General features: G+C 35.1%; 1 protein-coding gene across 2 annotated transcripts in view; it reads right to left on the bottom strand.

Moving 5' to 3' along the window:
* Positions 1–1,358: 1,358 nt before the first annotated feature.
* The window catches only part of LOC110149163 (natural killer cells antigen CD94-like), a 22,609-nt gene continuing 2,878 nt past the window's right edge, over positions 1,359–21,089 (bottom strand). The window contains exons 2-9 of one of the 2 annotated variants that reach the window (XM_020911538.2): positions 13,594–13,742; positions 12,024–12,095; positions 11,627–11,722; positions 10,487–10,582; positions 7,376–7,495; positions 6,176–6,318; positions 3,069–3,175; positions 1,359–2,292 (exon numbers count right to left, since the gene is read on the bottom strand). In XM_020911538.2, coding sequence (XP_020767197.2) covers positions 2,190–2,292; positions 3,069–3,175; positions 6,176–6,318; positions 7,376–7,495; positions 10,487–10,582; positions 11,627–11,722; positions 12,024–12,093 — 735 coding nt within the window. In that variant the 5' untranslated portion in view covers positions 12,094–12,095; positions 13,594–13,742 and the 3' untranslated portion in view covers positions 1,359–2,189. Of the gene's footprint in view, positions 2,293–3,068; positions 3,176–6,175; positions 6,319–7,375; positions 7,496–10,486; positions 10,583–11,626; positions 11,723–12,023; positions 12,096–13,593; positions 13,858–21,089 lie in introns of those variants that run through there. The other variant, XM_020911540.2, reaches the window with a different exon arrangement.

Here is a 21,089-nt window from a genome sequence, read left to right as displayed (position 1 = left end):
TCTTGATAGTCTTGAAAAGTACCAGGTAGATATATTTTAGAATATCCCTCATTGGGAAATGTCTGACATTTTTCTCATTTGTGGATTGGGGTTGTAAGTTTGGGGGAGGAACACAAAGTGCAAGTTTTATCACATCACATCAAGAGAACAGATTGTGAGCATGACTTATCACTGTTGATGCTATCTTTGCTCACTGAGGTGGTGTTTGTCAGATTTTCCACTCTAAAGTTACTCTTATTTTCCCTTTCCATTTGACTGTATAATAATTTCTTTGGAAGGAAATCATTATGTGCAATAAGTACTTAAGGAATAAGGAGTCCCATCACCTTTAGGCAATGGCATCTACATTATTTATTTAGAATCTTTCTGCACAGGAGATTTGTTTCATGTCCCTCATTTACTTAAGTATTCAATTATTTTAAACTACTGTGTATTCATGGCTTTTTAATTTTGGGGTTATAATTCAATACTATTTCTTATTTTGGTTTTGCTGCTTAAATTGTTCCAGCTTTGGCCATTGGTAATTTCTTTACCTAGTTCCTCAATCCTGTTGACATACCTCCATCATTTAAGTACTTCTCCATTTTCTAGAACTACAAAACTCTCCAGGCTCTTCTTAGAATCAGCCTTAGGATCACCCTATCTTAGAATCAGCCATTTTTTTTCAAATAGCTAAGATTTTATGTACCATACCAGGTAATGGAATTATAATAAAAACTGACAACTAAGTAAATGTTTTTTTTCTTTGCATTAAAAAAAGTAAAAACAATTTTGAAAAAGACAAATCAGGAGAACTCACATCGCTTCATGACTTTCTATAAATTCACAGTAATCAAGATATTGGTGAAAGAAGGCAGATATTCAGGTTAATGAAACCGGGTAGAAAGTTTAGAAATAGATTCATGCATAAACGGTCAATTGATTTTTGACAAAAGTGCCATGATAATTTAACAGAAGAGTACAATTTTCACAAAAGTGGTGCTAAAGTTTCTAGACTTCTATTTGCAAAAAAAATTTTTTTTTAAAGAATTCAACCCTTTGCATTATATACAAAAATTAACTTGAAATGGAACATAAAATTCAGTGTAAACAGAGCTTCTAGAAGAAAGCATAGGAGAGAAAATTTCAAGTTCAGATTAATTAAAGATTTCTTAATTAAAAAATTCTTAAATATAAAAATGTAAATTTAAACATTAATTGCACTTCATCTAGTTACAATCTTCTGCTCATCTAAACTTCTAAAAACAATGTTAAGAGAATACAAGGTATACTGGAAGGCAATATTTATAAATCACATGTCTGATAAAATATTAGCATCCAAAATATATAAAGAAAGAACTCTTATCATAGTAGTCCCTCTTATAGTGCTTCACTAATAAGAAAGTGAGCAATCCAATAAAAACAGGCAAGATACTTTAATCAGTACTTTACCATAGGAGATCTGTGGTTAATAAAATCATATGAAAAGTTGCTGTACATCATTTATTCATTAGAGATATACAAATATAAGCACACCTTTATTATACCACAACTTTATTAAAAATAGCTTTAAAGATTATCAGTATTAAATATTGGCAGGACACAAGCAAATGGAATTGTCATACACTGCTAATACAATACAAAATGGTACAGCCACTTTGCAATATGGAAACACACCCAGAAGTTTGGACTTGCCAGAAAGCACTCAAGCTGTTAGTTGTGGTGTAGGTCACAAACATGGATCTGATTCAAGATACTATTTATTTTCTTTCCAGTTAGTATCCTGTCTTTCTGCTAAAATGTAAGGAATCAAGCAAATGCATATGCAATTGACACAGAATAATGACTTCACTTATTCTTGGCATTAAATCCCAGGTAAAATGTACATGACAGTGACAACAGTTTGCAAGATTACTGACTAAATCTGTGTGAGTTGCAGAAATTGACTACACAGTCCTAAGGTTCTTGAGAAACACTGATACTTTCTCACTCTGCCAACCTGTGCTCCTAACTGGTGTGATCTGGGATCTATGTTTGAAAGAGGCAGAAGTGGAGGGTCCACAATGTATCTCTATCAAGCTAGAATACAGGTGCAGCCCATAACAAAGCATTCTGAAATGAGAGATATACAGACTGGACTTCCAAGGGTCTGAGTTTTTATAAGGAAAAGTTGTTGTATGTGTGTTTCATTAGGTAGCAAGACAAGCTATCTACTTCTCACAAATGAAGTGCATGAATCTGGAACAGTCAGAAGCAGACATCTTCATTGCTGCAATACTTGCACAGTGTCCTCTGTCTGACTCTTTCCAATCACTTAACATAAAATAAAAGCATATAAATAATGTAAAATAGACATTCACTAATGCAAACATAAGAAATATTGGTCTAAAGTTAAGGCATTTTTTTTTTCTTTCCTTACAAGAAACTATCCCTTGGTGCCTTAAGAGTTAGTCACTCAGTCATGCCCAACTCTTTGCAACCCCATGGACTGCAGCCCTCCAGGCTCCTTTGTCCATGAGATTTTCCAGGCAAGAATACTGGAGTGGTTGCCATTTCCTTTTCCAGGGGATCTTCCCAATCCAGGGATCAAACCTGGGTTTCCTACACTGCAGGCAGATTCTTTACCAACTGAGCTACAAGCCTTTCCTAAGGCATATTTTTGAGGATTATAGCAGTCAAGCTGAAAAGCCTCCATCTCTATATATACTCATTTTCTGAACTTAAATTCTTTGTATGTGTGTGTCTATGTACATGCAATGCTATTGTGTGTGCTCAGTCGCTAAGTCATGTCCGATTCTTTACAACCCCATGGAAGTAGTCCTGCCAGCCTCCTCTGTTCATGGGATTTCCCAGGCAAGAATATTGCAGTGGGTTGCCATTCTCCAGGGGATCTTCCTAACCCAGGGATCAAACCTGTCTCCTGTGTCTCCTGCATTACCAGTGGATTCTTTACCACTGAATCACCTGTGTATGTCCATATATGTATGCATATTTGTCTATATATTGAATGTGTGCATTTCCCTAAATACTTTTCTAAATGTAAACTAGAATATGGAACATATTATTTACTATCTATTCTAGAGACTTACAATTTGAGAAAAGGCCTTGACTTATCTTCCCATGTCCATTGATTTCCGGCTCCTTTACGAGATAATCCAATCCAATAGAAATAGGATAGTTGGCTCTGAATGAAGTTCTGCAATAAAAAGAGATATATTCTATTAGGAAAAAAGTATTTTCAAAATTCTGTAATGAAATAATAATCTTTTTAATATTTTTATTATTTTGAGTAACAAAAAGTATAAAGATCAACTTCATCCTGATTCTATTCAAATGATAAAATAATTGAATCTTAGTTATATTTATTAAATATAGTGGCATAAATGAGACATAAAATAACACTCTCTTAGCTTACCTATCTTTTTTTTTTAAGATTTTTTGGATGTGGGTCATTTTTTTAAAGCTTTTTTTGAATGTGTTGCAAAATTGCTTCTGTCTTATGCTTTGGATTTTTAGCCAAGAGGCATGTGGGCTCTTAGCTTCCTGACCAGGGATCACATCTATACCTCGTGTGTTGGAAGGCAAAGTCTTAACCATTGGACCACCAGGGAAGTCCTGTACCTATCTTATTTAATCTTCAGACTGAAATATCTTAATTTACTTTCAAAACTGACACTTGTAGCTCAAGAACAAAATTGCTTTGTATTTTGAGGTCTAGGTGTGATAGATGTGAGGTTTTTACCAATGTCATTTAAATTTTTGTTTCACAATTACTGTGCTTATTTTTTGTGAAGTGAGCATCTTGAAGAAGTGGTCCTTATTCTACCAGATGAGATGTTTATACAGGTGTCTGGATATTACTTGATAAATACAAATGTAACTGATGTTCATCTTGTAAGTTAATGTTTACATGTATGCATATATATTCATGCTTCCTTGGTGGCTCAGGGCTAAAGGACCTGCCTGCTAATGAAGGAGATGAGGGTTTGATCCCTGGTTCTGGAAGATTCCTTGGAGAAGGAAATGGCCACCCACACAAGTACGCTTGCCTGGGAAATCCCAAGGATAGAGGAGACTGGCAGGGTTCACGCAGTCAACATGACTTAGCAACTAAACAACAACAAGCAACAACAATGCACATATATTACCTCATGTGATCTTCCTAAAACATGTTAGAAAGAAAATATAACCAGTTTTATTATAAGCAAAGTAATGTGTGAAAGGGAACTAAAGAGAGAGTTTATGACTATAAATTTTGTATTTCCCTATTCTGCTTTAATTTTTACCCTTAGTTTGTTTTTAATTTCCTTTGTTTCTTTTACCATAGAGAATATGGCAAAAACTTAGTCTCTCTACCCAGAAAAAAATTACATATATATCATCTATTTATAAGATTTGACATTCAGTTTCATGGTTTCCATAGATGCTCTTACTTCTTGATGAAGATATCCTACATGAAAGATTAGGGCTTCTAGACTCTAAAGCTAATTTTTGAGCTCACCAGGCTCCTCTGTCCATGGAATCCTCCAGGCAAGAATGCTGGAGTGGAAAAAAAAAAAGAATACTGGAGTGGGTTGCCATTCCCTTCTCCAGGGGATCTTGCCGACCCAGGGATCGAACGCACATCTTCTGCATTGCAGGCAGATTATTTATTGTCTGAGTCACCAGGGAAACCCCTTGGAATAAAAAGGAGGTTACTTCGGATCTGCAAATGTCTTCTTTTCGGGTTTAGATTTGCTTTGTTTTCTTGATGGTTTTCAAGTTCATATTTTTATAGCTGTTTATGAGTTGTTAAAAGCCAAGGATATGGATAACTGTACTATTATAAATAATTGAATGAGTCTTAGTATCTATTTATCTGTGAGAGAATATGAAAAGATCCTCCTTAACTTTGAATGTAAGTATATATATTTCTTGAAAGAATAATAGTGAATTATTTCTCTATTCAAATCAAGGATATTGATATGGATTATGAAATATTTAGTTCAATTTTCTTTGAAGTTCAATTCAGTTCAGTCGCTCAGTCATGTCCATCTCTTTGCGACCCCATGAATCACAGCACGCCAGGCCTCCCTGTCCATCACCAACTCCTAGAGTTTACTCAAACCCATGTCCATCGAGCCGGTGATGCCATCCAGCCATCTCATCCTCTGTCCTCCCCTTCTCCTCCTGCCCCCAATCCCTCCCAGCATCAGGGTCTTTTACAATGAGCCAATTCTTTGCATGAGGTGGCCAAAGTATTGGAGTTTCAGCTTCAGCATCAGCTTTTCCAATAAACACCCAGGACTGATCTCCTTTAGGATGGACTGGCTGGATCTCCTTGCAGTCCAAGGGACTCTCAAGAGTCTTCTCCAACACCACAGTTCAAAAGCATCAATTTTTCGGTGCTCAGCTTTCTTCACAGTCCAACTCTCACACCCAATCATGATCACTGGAAAAACCATAGCCTTAGTATGAGTCAAAATTTAATATGAGTTGGAATTAATTGATCTTCAATTTAAAATTCATACTGAGTTCTTCCTTTTACCCTAAACTCAGTGGTATTGTTGTATTTCTTGATTTTTTTGAAGGTAAAATGACATTTTTTTCAGAGAGAAGCTACATTTCCATGAAATTATCAGTATGAAAATACAATTATCTCAGATAAAATGATATATTTTAAGTATAATTTTTTTCCAAATTGTTTCATGTTCCTCTTTACATTTGCTCTACTGGAAAAGTTCTAACTGTGGATGAATTGGATGAATTAAATGAAATTTTAATTTCATTTCCACTTATATTTCTGACCTTAAGATGAGAACCCTCTAGATCTGAATCAACTTACAACTGTAAACTATGGACACTCAAATATTACCAAGCATTAAGATTTAGCTAACAGGACTTTCCCGGTGATCAAGTTGTTAAGAATCTGTCTGCCAATGCAGGGGACACAGCTTGGATCCCCAGTCCAGTAAGATTCCACATGCAACAGATAACTAAACCTATGCACTACAACTGCTGAGCCCAAGCTTTAGAGCCCATATTCCCAACAAGGGAAGTCACCTCAATAAGAAGCCCTGTCACCGCAGCTAGAGAAAGCCCAAGGGTAGCAAGGAAGACCCAGCACAGCTTTAAAAAAAATAATAGATTTAGGCAACGACTAATGGCTAGATGGCCAGATGAATACAGGGTGAGATGGAAAACAGAAATACATCACCAGTTCTTCCTTATCTTCTATCTTAAGAAGTGTGGAGTCCATTTCCTTGCAGACTTTTTTACTTTCTTCAAAGTTCTTCAATTCATCCGAAAAATAGTAACATTTCTGTCCACAACACGACCATTTACTTTTACATTCCTTTCCTTGAAAACAAAAGAGTTTTGTGTCCGGAGACCATTCAGTGTGCATATTGAAAGGAATGCTCTGGAACTTAGCTACTGAGGAATCCTTTCTAGTCCTTGTAAAACCATTGGTTTCATGAGATGGATGGACTTCATTTCTAAGTTCCTGGCCTTAGGGAGATGACTTAACATCCCTTCAAATCTATGCATAATACTATTAAAATTCTCTAGGAAATATATCTTAGAAAACTGATGTTTTTTCTCACAATCTCTACAGATAGAAGTTCACAAGGGAAAACAACTTCTTTGTATTCTCTGAAAGAAAGAAAATGAAAGTCGCTTAGTCATGTCTGACTCTTTGCGACCTTGTGAACTATACAGTCCATGGAATTCTCCAGTTCAGAATACTGGAGTGGATAGCCTTTCCTTCTCCAGACCATCTCCTCAACCCAGGGATAGAACCCAGGTCTCCCGCATTGCAGGCGGATTCTTTACCAGCTGAGCCACAAAGGAAGCATTCTCTAGACTAAGTAAATTCTATAGGTACAGAACTGATCTTAACTTAGCATTGATACATTGTACCTGCTTATGTATATCAGGTACATAAACCTAGTACCTGATTTACATATCCACAAGAGATCATATAATAATGATTAGAGAATGTGCTGAAGGAGAGGTAGAACTTTTTGGTAGAAAAAGTATTATTTTGTGAAACAGTGATTTAAAAGAATGTATCATGTATACAGAAGAATCTAACCACTGGGAAAGACTGAGTTTTTTTTTTTTTTCCCCCAATTAAATGAAATGGAAGTTGGACTCCACAATTGGCTGATTCTAAAATAAAATCCAGAGGGAGGTGGGAGGGGGGACCGGGATGGGGAATACATGTAAATCCATGGCTAATTCAATGTATGACAAAAACCACTGCAATGCTGTAAAGTAATTAGCCTCCAACTAATAAAAAAAAAATAAAATTAAAAAAAAATAAAATAAAATAAAATCCAATTTGAGCAGGTTATCCCGTGATTGAGAGAAACAGAGAAGAAACTTGTCTGTCTCAGTCTTTATGTCTACATACCTGTGTTAAGTGGTTTCTCTTTGAGAGTCATGGTTTTAGATGTGGAATTTTCTTGTGTTCCATTGTCCAGTGGAGGCTTTGGTAATCGACCCTGGAAAACTTTACTGTACATCATTAGCTCTAGGAAAGCGTAACATGGGGCAAACTAATAGGCATAATTTAAATTTTAATATGTCAGTTAATGTTCAGGAGTTTTATTCCTGTTCTTTTTAGAGAGATAACACCATATAGGAAGATAAAAAATTACATCATAAAAAAACCTTTGGGAATGCTAAGGTATTTGGATTTTTAAGGTAAAGCTTATGATCTCAACACTAGCAATGTCTAATCTGAAAATAACATTAAGAAAAATGTTCCATTTATAATAGCATCAAAAATAATAAAATATCCAGGAATACATTTAACAAACATGTGTAAAACATGTACTTTAAAAAGAAAATCATTAAAACTTAAAGACCTAAATAAATGGAAAGATACCTCATATTCACCTTACATCACATATGAAAATTAACTCAAAATGGATCAAACACACACATGAAGAAGTTAAAATTATGACATTAGATAACATAGGTGAACGTTGTGATCCTGGATTAGGCAATGGTTTCTTAAATATGATATCAAGAACACAAGTGATCAAAGTAAGAGTATACTGGGCTTCATCAAAATTAAAACTTTTACACATGAAAAGTTACTATGAGAGTGAAAAGTAATACAAATAATGGGAAAAATATTTACAAATTATATATCTGATAGAAGATTAATATATAGATTAATTATATCCATACAGTGGATTATTTTTTGGCAATTAGAGGGAATGCTATGTTGATATATCCTATCATGAATGACCCTTGGAAGCATCATATTAAGTGAAAGAAGCCAGTCACAGAAGACCTTGTATTATATGATTCCACGTTTAAGAAATGTCCAGAATAGGAAAATCTGGAGAGACATAAAATAGGTTATTGGTTGCTTTAGGCTAGCAAATTTTGAGAGAAATGGGAAGCAATAGCTAATGAGTGTGAGATTTCTTTCTGGAGTAAAGAAAATGCTCTAATATTGACAAAAGTTAGGCTTCCCTGGTGGCTCAGATGGTAAAGAATTTGCCTGCAATGCAGAAGATCTGGGTTTGATCCCTGGGTCAGGAAAATCCCCTGGAGAAGGAAATGGCAACCCTCTCCAGTATTTTTGTCTGGGAAGTCCCATGGACAGAAGAGCCTGGTTGCCCACAGCTCATGGGGGTCACAAAGCATTAGACACAACTGAATGGTGAACAGTTTGATTCATGGTTGTGCACCTCTGAATATACTTGAAGTCACTGAATTTTACTCAGTAAAAGTGGGAATATATGGTCTGAGAATTGTATGTTAATAGAAGTAATATACATCTGTTATATACATGATTATATGTATACACACAGGCATACAATGCAAAGAGTTTGGTTTATCAGTAAACGCTGCAGAGGATGTGGAGAAAAGGGAACCCTCTTGCACTATTGGCAGGAATGTAGATTGATACAGTCTCTGTGGAGAACAGTATGGAGAGTCCTTAAAAAACTAGGAATAAAACTGTCATATGACCCAGCAATCCCACTACTGGGCATACACCCTGAGAAAACCATAATTCAAAAAGATACATGTACCCCAATGTTCATTGCAGCACTATTTGTAATAGTCAGGACATGGAAGCAATCTAGATGTCCATTGACAGATGAGTGGATAAAGAAATTGTGGTACATATAAACATAGAATACTACTTAGCCATAAAAAGGGATGAATTTGAGTCAATTAAACTGAGGTGGACAAACATAGAGCCTGTTATGCAGAGTGAAGTAAGTCAGAAAGAGAAAAGCAAATATCATATATTAATGCATATATATGGAATCTAGAAAAAATGGTACTGATGAACCTATTTGCTTGGCAGGAATAGAGATGCAGAGGTAGAGAACGGACGTGTGGACATGGAGGAGAAGCGGGGAGTTGGACTAATTGGGAGATTAGGACTGACAAATATACATTACCATGTATAAAACAGCTAGTGAGAACTTGTCATAGAACATAGCAAGCTTAGCCTGGTGCTCTGTGATGACCTAGATGGGTGGGATGGAGGTCCAAGAGGGAGGGGATATATGTATACATATAACTGATTCACTTCATTGTATAGCAGAACAAAAAAGAACTTTGTAAAGCAATTTATACCCCAATAGAAAATAATAATAAAAGTCACAAAATGAGTTTTAGACAGAGAACTGATGTCAAGTCAGGGAATTAGAAAATACATCATGGATGATTTAGAAGTCATCCATGTCCTATGGGATGGGCCTTGAGGGATGTCTAAAATGTCCATAGGCAGAGGCAGGCTACATGAGGAAGGCTGTCCAGATGAAGAGAATAGCATAAACAAACGTGCTGTGGCAGAGAGACTTAGAGAAACAGTAGGGACCAGAAAATGATCTAAAGTTATCTGAATTTGGACAATTTGGACATAGGGAGGAAAGCTCAAAATCATTTGGTTGAAATTAAACTGTGATTCACAAAAGCAAATAGAAGTAGGGGGATTCTAACATAACTCAGTACAGGATGAGAGAGTTTCTTGGCATTTTGGTGACATGACCATAGATATACTTGGAGAAGTTTATCTGGCAGTTGCAATAGGATTTTGAAAGTCTGTTGACTTTAGGAGGTGACTGTAATAGTATAGGAGAAAAAGCATTGTTGGGTTGTATTAGGTGTTTGTGAGAATAAACAATTTAAAAAAGTAAATTTGAACTGCAGAATGGAAATTGCAGGAGGATTGGACCATTTATGAAAGGTCAGAGAGTACAGAGAAATTTATGTTCACAAAGTATGAGCAGTTATCAATAAAATCTGAAATATAGTCTTTCCTGGAAGTGTCCTGAATATGATCCAGACTGTGTCAGTAAAGAAGACATTAGAAACTTGTGAGGAACTTGGTAATTGTCCATGTGATTACATTAGTGGTGATGGTGGAAAGGTTTCTTGGGTAACACTGGAGATCATAGCTTCGGAACTACTAGCAAAAGAAGACTGGTAAAAATAGTAATTTCCAAGGGAGGAGACATTTGGTTCAGGGTACAGGGCTTGTTTAACTTACCCATAAATCCTAAGATTCCTGTGGTTAAAAGGAGAAGGAAACAGAAGATTCCGAGAATCACTACCGTGAAAAGCCAAGGAAATGGAACTGAAGACCCTGTCCAGAGGGGAAAAAAAAAAGAGGCTGAGGAGATCAGCAGAGGAAAGATTAAGTTACAGAGCAGGATTTAGAGGGAGATGTTCCATAAATTCAAGACCTTAACTCTTGAATGTCTTTAAACTTGAAATTATAAATTGAAAGGGAGAATGAACAATTTGAAACATCAGTGAACTGAGAGTTATTCTGTTCTGCTAACATGTATCTCTTAGGAAAGTCACTTATTCTAACTTTATCAAAATAATCCTGTGATTCATCTCTATGATTTATGAATACAAAGTAAATATCAAAAATGTGTATCTGGTTTTTGAAATACAAACATACTTCTAAAACATATCTGTATAAGTCAATTTTATTGACCCATGTCAGAGTATATTTATAATTTTGTAAATGTTGTGTGCTTTCATGCATACAAAGCACATATATATATATAAATACCCATCATTTTCTCATTGGAACTTTGCTATAGTTTCAGCAGTAGAAGAAATTATAACTCCAACATGTATCAGATAATGTTAATCATGCATTGTTTCTTGAAACTTCATAGAACAAGTGGATAATGACATCAGGAGAATCACAATTGTTTCCAAACAAATTGAAAAGAATGAATTTTCCCACTTGATTGCTCAGGTACAAATTTATGTATATAGCACACAAACTACATTAATTATCTGCAATATACTAAATATGGACATTTCATTTTCAATACTACTTTTTTTTGTTTAGGTTATAGGATATAGTTTAGGTAGCCTCATGAAACTGGGTAGGCTTAATAATTTGGTACCACGATAAACTGAGCAAGTGGAGGACATGTAAGCTAGGTCAGTTTCCCCCGTGGTCAGTGGTAAAGTATCCACCTGCCAAGCAGGAGACGCAGGTTTGATTCCTGGTTTGAGAAGGAAATGGCAGCCCACTCCAGTACTCTTGCCTGGGAAATCCCATGGACAGAGGAGCCTGGTAGGCTACAGTCCATGGGGTCGCAAAAGAGTCAGACATGACTTAGTGACTAAACAACAACAATCTAGGCCTCTACATAAACTTTACCTTTTTCTTTATGTGATTCAGGTCTTTTTATCTTTGTCTGGTTGGACTGTGGAGTGACTGTTTTCACTTCTGTGTAAATTAGCTGCTCTTTTGTCTCTGGAGATTAAAAGAGAAATCTTTTAATACTCACACTATTTCTCAGAAAGCATGTAGGTTATAAATATGTTTGAATAGAGTTGAAAAAGGTTTTTTTTCCAAATAAAGGAGATTTATGCAATTTTTTCTTCTTACTACGTAAAGTCCACTAGGTAAATCTTTTAAATGACAAAATCTTGAGAATGAGTTAGACTTAAGGTGTCATATGCTAAATTAAAATGAAATTCCTTATAAAAATTATTTACCAAGGGAAAGAATAATACATAATTCAGTAGGGATTGGGGAAAAAAAAAACACTCACTTTCTTTTCTTGTCGGCTTTTTGGAAGGAGTGTGTTTCACCGTTGCATATGTTGCATTTTTTCCACTCATCTCTAAAAAATTTTAATAACAATTCTAAGACACATAAATCTACAGTTTTGTTTTTTTTTAAACTAAGTTTTCAGGTTCTATCTGGGTTCTTTGTGTATTACTGACATCATGATTTCATGCCATTTAATTACTGATGCATGATTTTACTTTTGCAATTTTCTTTTAAGAAAGATTTTTATCTCAGATTATTTTATTTCCCATTCTTAAAATTATCAGTGAACATCTCTTTAGATATCATTGCACCTATTACCTGGAGTTATCTAAATGTGGTATATAGTTCAACTTTAAAAGGGTAACAGTGCTATGATATATTAAATATTCATACTACACTTAAAAACTGTCTCTATCCAGAAAAATGCCAGTAGAATTTTTGAGTCATTTTGTATTGTAAAGATAGTGTAACATAATGTATTCTAAAATTTCTTTCCACAGTTCTCCTGATATTTTTCTATCTTTTTATCTTCATTCTTTTTTCATGATTAAAGGCAGTTCACTTCCCATTATCTCTGAAAAAACCTCTTCCAACAAGTTGTTTAAAATGAAAGTCCTAGAATTGTGATTCGAATTGGTTTATTTGCAATCAAGTAATCGTGTAAGGTGTGTGGCATTGTGTCCATAATATTTGAAGATATAGGTTAAAAGCAACTAATTTTCCTTGAAATAAATTAATATTCATACATAAGTACTTATATTAATATATTTATATGAAATTAATATTAATATTTGCAATTTTTGAAAAGTTAATTTACTTCAAATAGTTTAAATTTAATTTTGATAATAACAACAATGTTCTATATAATAGAATTCTGATAACAAGCAAATTAAAAATTCTTATGTTTACTAGTTTGCCAATGTGTCATCAAATAAAATATTTTTTATATATTTTAATTTCCTCAGAGAATTATGCTCCATTGTTATCTTTTACAATATGATTAAAATATATAGGCCTCTGTGTTCATAATATTCACTTATAGCATTTAAAATTTCCTAAAGATAATTTCTCATAAGACAACACAATTGCACAGAAATAGATTTATAATGCTTTTAAAAATTCTTTACCAGATTTGGAATATATGAGGAATATGGAAGCTACATCACATATATAAGAAAATTCTGGATGTAGGTGTGAAATAGAGATACACACTGTTATACAGACAAGAACAATTGATCACTGATTAAATAATTATTTTATTATTCATATCCTGCCTTCATTGATGTGATCATTTGGTCTATCCACTCAGTTAATCCAAGAGATATATTGAAATATTGGCTAACAACACTATTGGTTGTATTCAATGGTAAACCATGAAAAAATATAAGGTAATTTACCTTGCGAAATAATTTTCAAATCTGAATAATTTAGCTCTTTTTCCTACAAGATTAAATTTACTGAATTACTTTTTAAAATCTCTATTCTTTGTGCTCCATATATGCAATCAAGTAGCACTGGTTATAATGATATATACTGAGATAAATAGCTAAAGGTATAGTTGGTGATACCTGTGTTAGTTCGGTGATTTCTGCTGAAGTCTGGTCCAAAGAGAAAAGGCAAACCCCAGTGGGTGAATGGTACAGATGTGTGAGCTGGACTCAGGATGGCTCTTCTGTCTGACTTACTTCACTCAGTATGAGTTTCTAAGTCCAATCAGCTGTATTCCAATACAAAATAAAAAGGTTAAAAAAAAAAGATAGTTCTTCTGGGATCTAAATATGACTGGTTCTTGCTCCAAAGGAGCTTCAGTATTTGCCAGCTCCTTGTGAAGATGTGAGAAAGCAGCTCGTATTTGAGCTTAAGTCTTTACCATTTGCATTTTTTTAAATAGAGAAAGGTGGTATTTTAACAGGGCAGATGACTGAGAAAAATAATTTAAAGGGCCATACCCATTTTGCACAGAATGCAAACACTGCGTGTTTAAGAAAAAGGGGTGGGGGGAGGTCATCAACACCACTATGACCACCACCAAATGCTAGGATTCTAAATATAATCCCTATATCAAACACTAGTTTGGGCTTCAGACACTAGTTTGGGCTTTAAATAGCAACTGTACATAATGATATATTTAAATTCATCTTCACTAGTGTTAAACTACACTAGTGTTAACGCAGTGAAAATATATGAATGCTAATAGTCCATGTTTCTTTACATTGTTCTGAAGGGGATTTTAAATAATACATTTTAAGATGTTAGGATTTATTAGCTGGAGAGCCAGTCAACCCCTGGTTCTCTTAAAATATACCTAAATTCAACTGCTTTATTTTTTGAAACATTTTTTCCAGCACATTAATTTTTTATAGTTTGCTTTTCAGTTCATTCCAATACAAGTATACACTATAATCTCTAAATATACTCCACATACAAGCTTCAGGTTTTGAGATTTTTTATTTCATTCCCCTTCAGTCTGTAATTATAAAGAGTAGAAATATATTGGCTTACCCTCTTAAGTAAGGGTGTTATTCGTTCAGTTGTGTCCAACTCTTTGCAACCCCATGGACTACAGCCTGCCAGGCTCCTCTGTCCATGGAATTCTCCAGGCAAGAATACCAGAGTGGGTTGCTATTCCCTTCTCCAGGGGATCTTCCCAACCCAGAGATCAAACCCTGGTCTCCTGCATTGCAGGCAGATTCTTTACTGTCTGATAAACCTTACCCTCTTAGTGGTAAAGAATCCACTTGACAATAAAGGAGACACAAGAGATGTGGGTTTGATCTTCCTTGAATCGAGAAGACCCCCTGGAGAAGGAAATGTCAACCACTCCAGTATTGTTGCCTGGAAAATTCCATGGACAGAGGAGCCTGGCGGGCTACAGTCTATGAGGTTACAAAGAGTTGGATGCGACTGAGCACACACACACACACACCTCTTAGTAGTCTAAAGTAGCAGTTCCAATAGTGTAATGAATAACGATGGTAATGCAGTTTAAGTACATGAGTTTTAACTCAATAGAAAAAGACAGTTTTATCTGTTGTCACCATTCAATAATAATAAAAAGCACAATAAGAAATGTATTTCAATTGTGGATTTCATTCATATATATATATATATATATATATATATATATATATATAAACATTTGGGAGTGGTGCATTAGTAAGAGTTTTCCATTAAGTTCCAATATGGAGAAATGATGATAAAAGGAAAACTATTTTGATATCAAAACAATTTGTTACTAAATTTTCAAACAGAATGAGTGTAATTAAAAAGTAACTCTATGTAGGCTGTAAAAGAGGAACGTTATTTATGTTCTGGTTATATGTTCTTTGGGGCTTTGTAATAGTCCCTTCTTACTTTTGTCTTGTTCTCTTCAATTGCTACGTGTGTGTGTGTGTTAGTTGCTCAGTCCTGTCTGACTCTGCAACCCAATGAACTGTAGCCTGCCAGGCTCCTCTGTCCATGGGGTTTCCCAGGCAAGAATATTGGAGTGGGTTGCCATTTCCTACTCAACTGCAATAGACTTCATCTAAAACAACCATCTGGTAAGCTCAACACTCAACACCATGTAATTATAATACTAGAACCTGAAAACATTTATGTAGGCCTTAGCTTCTCACATTTGCAAGTCCATCAAATATTTCCACTTCTTCCTGATCACTAATTTCTCCACTTAACCAAAAAATCAAGTCTCTCACGCACTTCTTGATCATTTTTCTTTAAAATATTATACCTCTCTACAGAAATCTCTTTTTAACCAATGATATAATGTGCCCATTATTTCTAAATGTCACTAATTCCTTAATCTTCCATATTTAACATAGTTCTCTTAGTCTTTACTATGATTGTGCTTCACTGTACAAATTGACTTCTCCAAATTTAAAAATTAATTTACCTAGATTACTGAATATTTTACTGCACTGTGCTAAGCACTTTTCAGATATTACTTCATTTAATCCTGAAAGGATTTGAAATTTATAAAAAATAAATATCAAGTCTTTTTTTTATAAGGTGATAATACAATCTAACAGGTACTGTTAACTTTTTGTTGGCTTTTCTTTTGTCTTAATTTCAAGAACACAATCATGTAGAAAAACACAAACACATTCACAACTGACAGAATATTGAACAGCCTGTTATTTCATATAAGCCTCAGTTTTTAGTTAGCACCAAAAAAAAAACAAGCTCAAAAAACTCAAAATTTCAAAATACGGAAAAGAGGATGATGCTAAAATAATGTTAGCATTGGAAAACTAGTATTTTCCATCTGCGAAGTATACTTCTTGAAAATAATCTTGGTGATATCACATTTTTCAAAATATTATATATTCTCTATTTCTCCTACTATAGAAATTAAAAATCGATATGTATTTTCTGACTTTCTTTATACACAGAGCACATTGGAAGTTTATTTTGCTTTCTGTCCTGGTATTTGAATAATATGAGCTAACAGGTAACAATTATTAGTATTCAGAAACATTTTTACCATGTAAGCGGGGTTCAAGCAAAACTTTAACAAGACAATAATTGCTCAAAAATATTTAAATATTAGTCAAAGCCCCTGTTTGAGTTTCCTGAGCCATACAGCAAATTCCTGTTGGCTATCTATTTTACATATGGTAATGCAAGTTTCCATGTTACTCTTTCCATACATCTCACCCTCTCCTCCCCTCTCCCCATGTCCATAAGTCTATTCTTTATGTCTGTTTCTCCATTGCTGCCCTATAAATAAATTCTTCAGGGAAATGGGAAGGAAGTTCAAAGGGGAGGGGATATATGTAAACCTATGTCTGATTCATGTTGAGGTTTGAAACAAAACAGCAAAATTCTGTAAAGCAATTATCCTTCAATAAAAAAATAGTAAAGAAATTAAAAAGCTAAAAAATATAAATATTAGTCAAAGAGAAACATTTTTGGGATTTCATCACTTCTTTCATTAATGTGCTTTTCAAATTTTTTCTTTTTGCTTTTTCATTTTTCTCAAAAAATTTTACTCTGTATTGGAGTAAGCTAACAGTACTGTGATAGTTTCAGGTAACAGCAACGGGACTCAGCCATGAACATACATGTATCCATTCTCCCCCAAACTCCTCTCCCATCCAGGCTGCCACATGAGCAGAGTTCCCTGTGCTATATAGTAGATCCTTGTTAGTTATCCACTTTATATAGAGCAGTGTGTACATGTCCATCTGAAACTCCCTAGCTATCCTTTCCCCACATCATTCCTCCCCCTCAGGAAAACATAGTTCTCTAAGTCTGAGAATCTGTTTCTGCTTTGTAAATCAGTTCATTTGTATCATTTCTTTTTAGCTCCGGCATATAAGGAGTGTCATGATATTTCTCTTTCTCTGTCTGACTTACTTTACTCAGTATAACGACTGATCTTTAAGTTCATCCATGCTGCTGCATGGATAAGAAGGCCCGACGTTCTGCAGTCCATCAGGTTGTAAGGAGTCAGACACGACGGACTGATAGAACAGCACCATGTTGCTGCAAATGGCATTGTTTCAATTTAGGATACAGCACAACATTGAGTCATAATGTTTTCTTTGTTCTGTAAAACTTCCAGTCTTTTCTTGAGGCCAGGTTTCATGTCAAATGCCCCTTAAGCTTGTTCTTCTGATATTTTTCTCTTGGTTAGACTAGAGATATGGGATTTTCATGAAAACTACTACAAAGGTGAACTAACCTAATCATCCGATTTTATCAGGGATACATTTATTTACAAGGTGTCAATGGTGATCTAAAGTCGCTTCAGTCGTCCAACTCTGTGAGACCCCATAGACGGCTGCCCACCAGGCTCCTCTGTCCATAGGATTCTCCAGGCAAGAATGCTGGAGTGGGTTGCCATCTCCTGTTCCAATCTTAACCTATCACTTGGTTAATTTGTGTTTTTCAGGTTTTCCCACTGTGAAGTTGTCATTTTCTTCTTTCCAAGCTCTGTTCTATGGAAGAAAGCAAGTCACCAAAGCCAGTCCACCCTCAGTGGAGTTAAACTACACCTCCTTGGCAGGAGAATGTCTGAATTTTTTCTGTAAAGATTTGTCTTTTCTCTCCCATTTATTTACTTATTCAATCACTTGTTTTTAATAGCATGAGCTCACTGACGTTAATTTTATTCTTGGGTTATAATGCAATACTACTTTATTAATTTTGTTACAGAAATTGTTCCACTTGTGACTATTGGGAGATCTTTTAGTTAGCTCCTCTGTGCATTTGATCTGCCCTAATCTTTTTATTTTTGAGCACTTTCTACTTTCTGTCATTGTAAGATACCCTCACCTTATTATACATTTTCTCTGTTCCAACTTTAGAATCAGTCATTTCTCCAAAGAGCTCTAGTTCCTTTTACCGATGAATAACATTTAAAAACCAAGATCTGGGTACTGGGCATGTTCGTTGCTTTTGGGGTTTCACTGCTTCTAGACTTTTTAAGTGGACAGAGCTAGGCATTGTATTAATTCATGTATACACACATATGTGTATCTGTTTGTATATTTCATCATCTGTATATACATTGGGTGAAACAAGAGTTCAAACAGATGTTTCTGACTCTAATCTAGTGGCACAATATTTAGTCTAACCTTCCTTTTCTGCTTGATCTGTAAGTTGCTTTTCAGAAAGTGTGAAATCTGTCTCCTACCAACTTCCATCTGTACAAATAAATCAGTTTCAGAAGTGTTAACCCATCTACCATGAGAAACAAATTGATCAACTAGATCACTATGTACGTGCCTTTTGCTTCTAACCTTATCATTTCTGACCAAAATGCCATTTTCCAAAGCCACTTAAGTGAGCTCCTATTTTTCCCATCACTTTCAGTGAGGTTGTTTCGTATATTTGTATTATGGTTAGACTCATTTGTCATGATTTGCATCTCATTCTAGGAGAAGGCAATGGCAACCCACTCCAGTACTCTTGCCTGGAAAATCCCATGGATGGAGGAGCCTGGTAGGCTGCAGTCCATGGGGTCACGAAGAGTCAGACACGACTGAGCGACTTCACTTTCACTTTTCACTTTCATGCACTGGAGAAGGAAATGGCAACCCACTGCAGAGCTCTTGCCTGGAGAATCCCAGGGACGGGAGCCTGGTGGGCTGCCGTCTATGGGGTCACACAGAGTCGGACACGACTGACGTGACTTAGCAGCAGCAGCAGCAGCAGCCCCTCTTGTTTGGATTTCTTTCCCACTCACTCACCACAGAGCACCGAGCAGAGCTCTCTGTGCTATGCAGGTGGTTCTCATTAGTTATTTATTTTATACATAGTGTCAGTAGTTTAAATATGTCAATCCCAGTCTCCCGATTCCTCCCACTCCCCTTCCCTCCTTGATAATTATACATTTATTCTCTACATCTGTCTCTCTACTTTTGCTTTGCAAATAAGGTCATCTATACCTGAATCATTCTTTTCAATAACTACTTTCCCACTTTGAAAATTGCCCTGCTGTACATGGGCTCTAGTAACCATTCAATTGCAGTTAAATTACTTATCAACAGGGTTGAGAGTCTAGAAATTGTGACATCTTTTTTCCTTCTTAACCACTATAAAATTTTGCTTTCCTTCTCCAAGGGTATGTTTTTTATTAATTGACCTATAATCTGACCCATTTTTGTTCTTTATCTTATGGGCCTCTGCCAATATTTGCATGACAATTGATTAGTTTATAGAGCAGAATCCATTTTTCATGGCACAATCAAGTGGTAGGTGACAATCTAAGACACACTGGTTGATCATCAGAGAGTGTTAATAGATAACCATCTTAACTATATGAATATCTAAGAGAGCAATTTTGAAGCTATCTCCCCATTGTCTTTTTTGCAAAGTGGTGAAAATTGTAGGATTGTGTGGCACTAGTTTTCAAATAAACTCTAAAACGTCCTCAGTAATTTCTTTAAAAAGCTAGAATAATGGTAGCAATAAAAAAATATAAAATAAAAAATTGTATTGTATGTGTGTGTGTGTGTGTGTTAGTCACTCAGTCACGTCCGACTCTTGTGACCCCTTGGACTGTAGTCCACTAGGCTCCTCTGTCCATGGGATTCTCCAGGCAAGAATACTGGAGTAAGTTGTCATTCCCTTCTCCATTGTTCTATATATTCAGGAGGAAAAGTACCATTACTCTGATAGATATTTATTGGTAATCCTTTACATAATTTCAGATAAACTATCCTCAGATATTGAAGCCTTTGAAACAAAACACTATGTGTATATATAGGAGAATTTCACTGTTTTCTAGGTTATTTCCTGGACTACCAATGGAAAATTATACCTCATTTTTTCTTAATAATGGCATTAAATTAAACCTAAAGAACAACTATCCTTTGGCTGCAATCAATATATAAAGTACTTTAATAATATGTGTTGTGAAATATATGAATTTGCTTTTTCTTCTTTCCCATATGCCTTTTTTCTTGAAAGCAATTTTTCTCTTTAGGAATTAGCTCCCAGTTCAATTTCACAGGCAGATTCTTTACCATCTGAGCCACCACGGGAGCCGAAGATTACTGAAGTGTGTAGCCTATCTCTTCTCCAGGGGATCTTATACAGTTATAAATATTTGTTATATAATATTTAATTACACATATATAGTATATATCACTTGTACTGTTTTCCATATTTTGGCCATTAATGTTAATAAACAATGCTACAATGAACATAATAGTAAAGATATCTGTTCATATTCCTGTTTCCACTACCTTTGGTTATACACCCAGAAGTGAAATTTCTGGATCGTATAGCAGTTCTATTTTTAATTTTTGAGAAATCTCCATACTGTTTTCCATAGTGCCACATACATTTTTATTCCCACCAACAGTGCGAAAGCTTATCCTTTTCTCCTTTCTTCACCAATACCTCTTCTCTCTTGTCTTTCTAGCCATTCCACTGTTAGCCATTCTAACAGTGGTGAGATGTTATCTTATTGTGGTTTTGATTTAAATTTCCCTATTTATTAGTGATGTTCAGTACCTTTCCATGTTGGTCATCTGCATGTCTTTGGAAAAATGTCTGTTTATTTTTTCTGACCATTTTTAACCAATCCCTAGTTTATGGATATATATTTCTT

Source organism: Odocoileus virginianus, unplaced genomic scaffold, assembly GCF_023699985.2.
Source record: "Odocoileus virginianus isolate 20LAN1187 ecotype Illinois unplaced genomic scaffold, Ovbor_1.2 Unplaced_Contig_11, whole genome shotgun sequence".
Classification (NCBI taxonomy): domain Eukaryota; kingdom Metazoa; phylum Chordata; class Mammalia; order Artiodactyla; family Cervidae; genus Odocoileus; species Odocoileus virginianus.
Note: the sequence above shows the minus strand (reverse complement) of the source record. Positions and strands in the feature narration are given on the sequence as shown.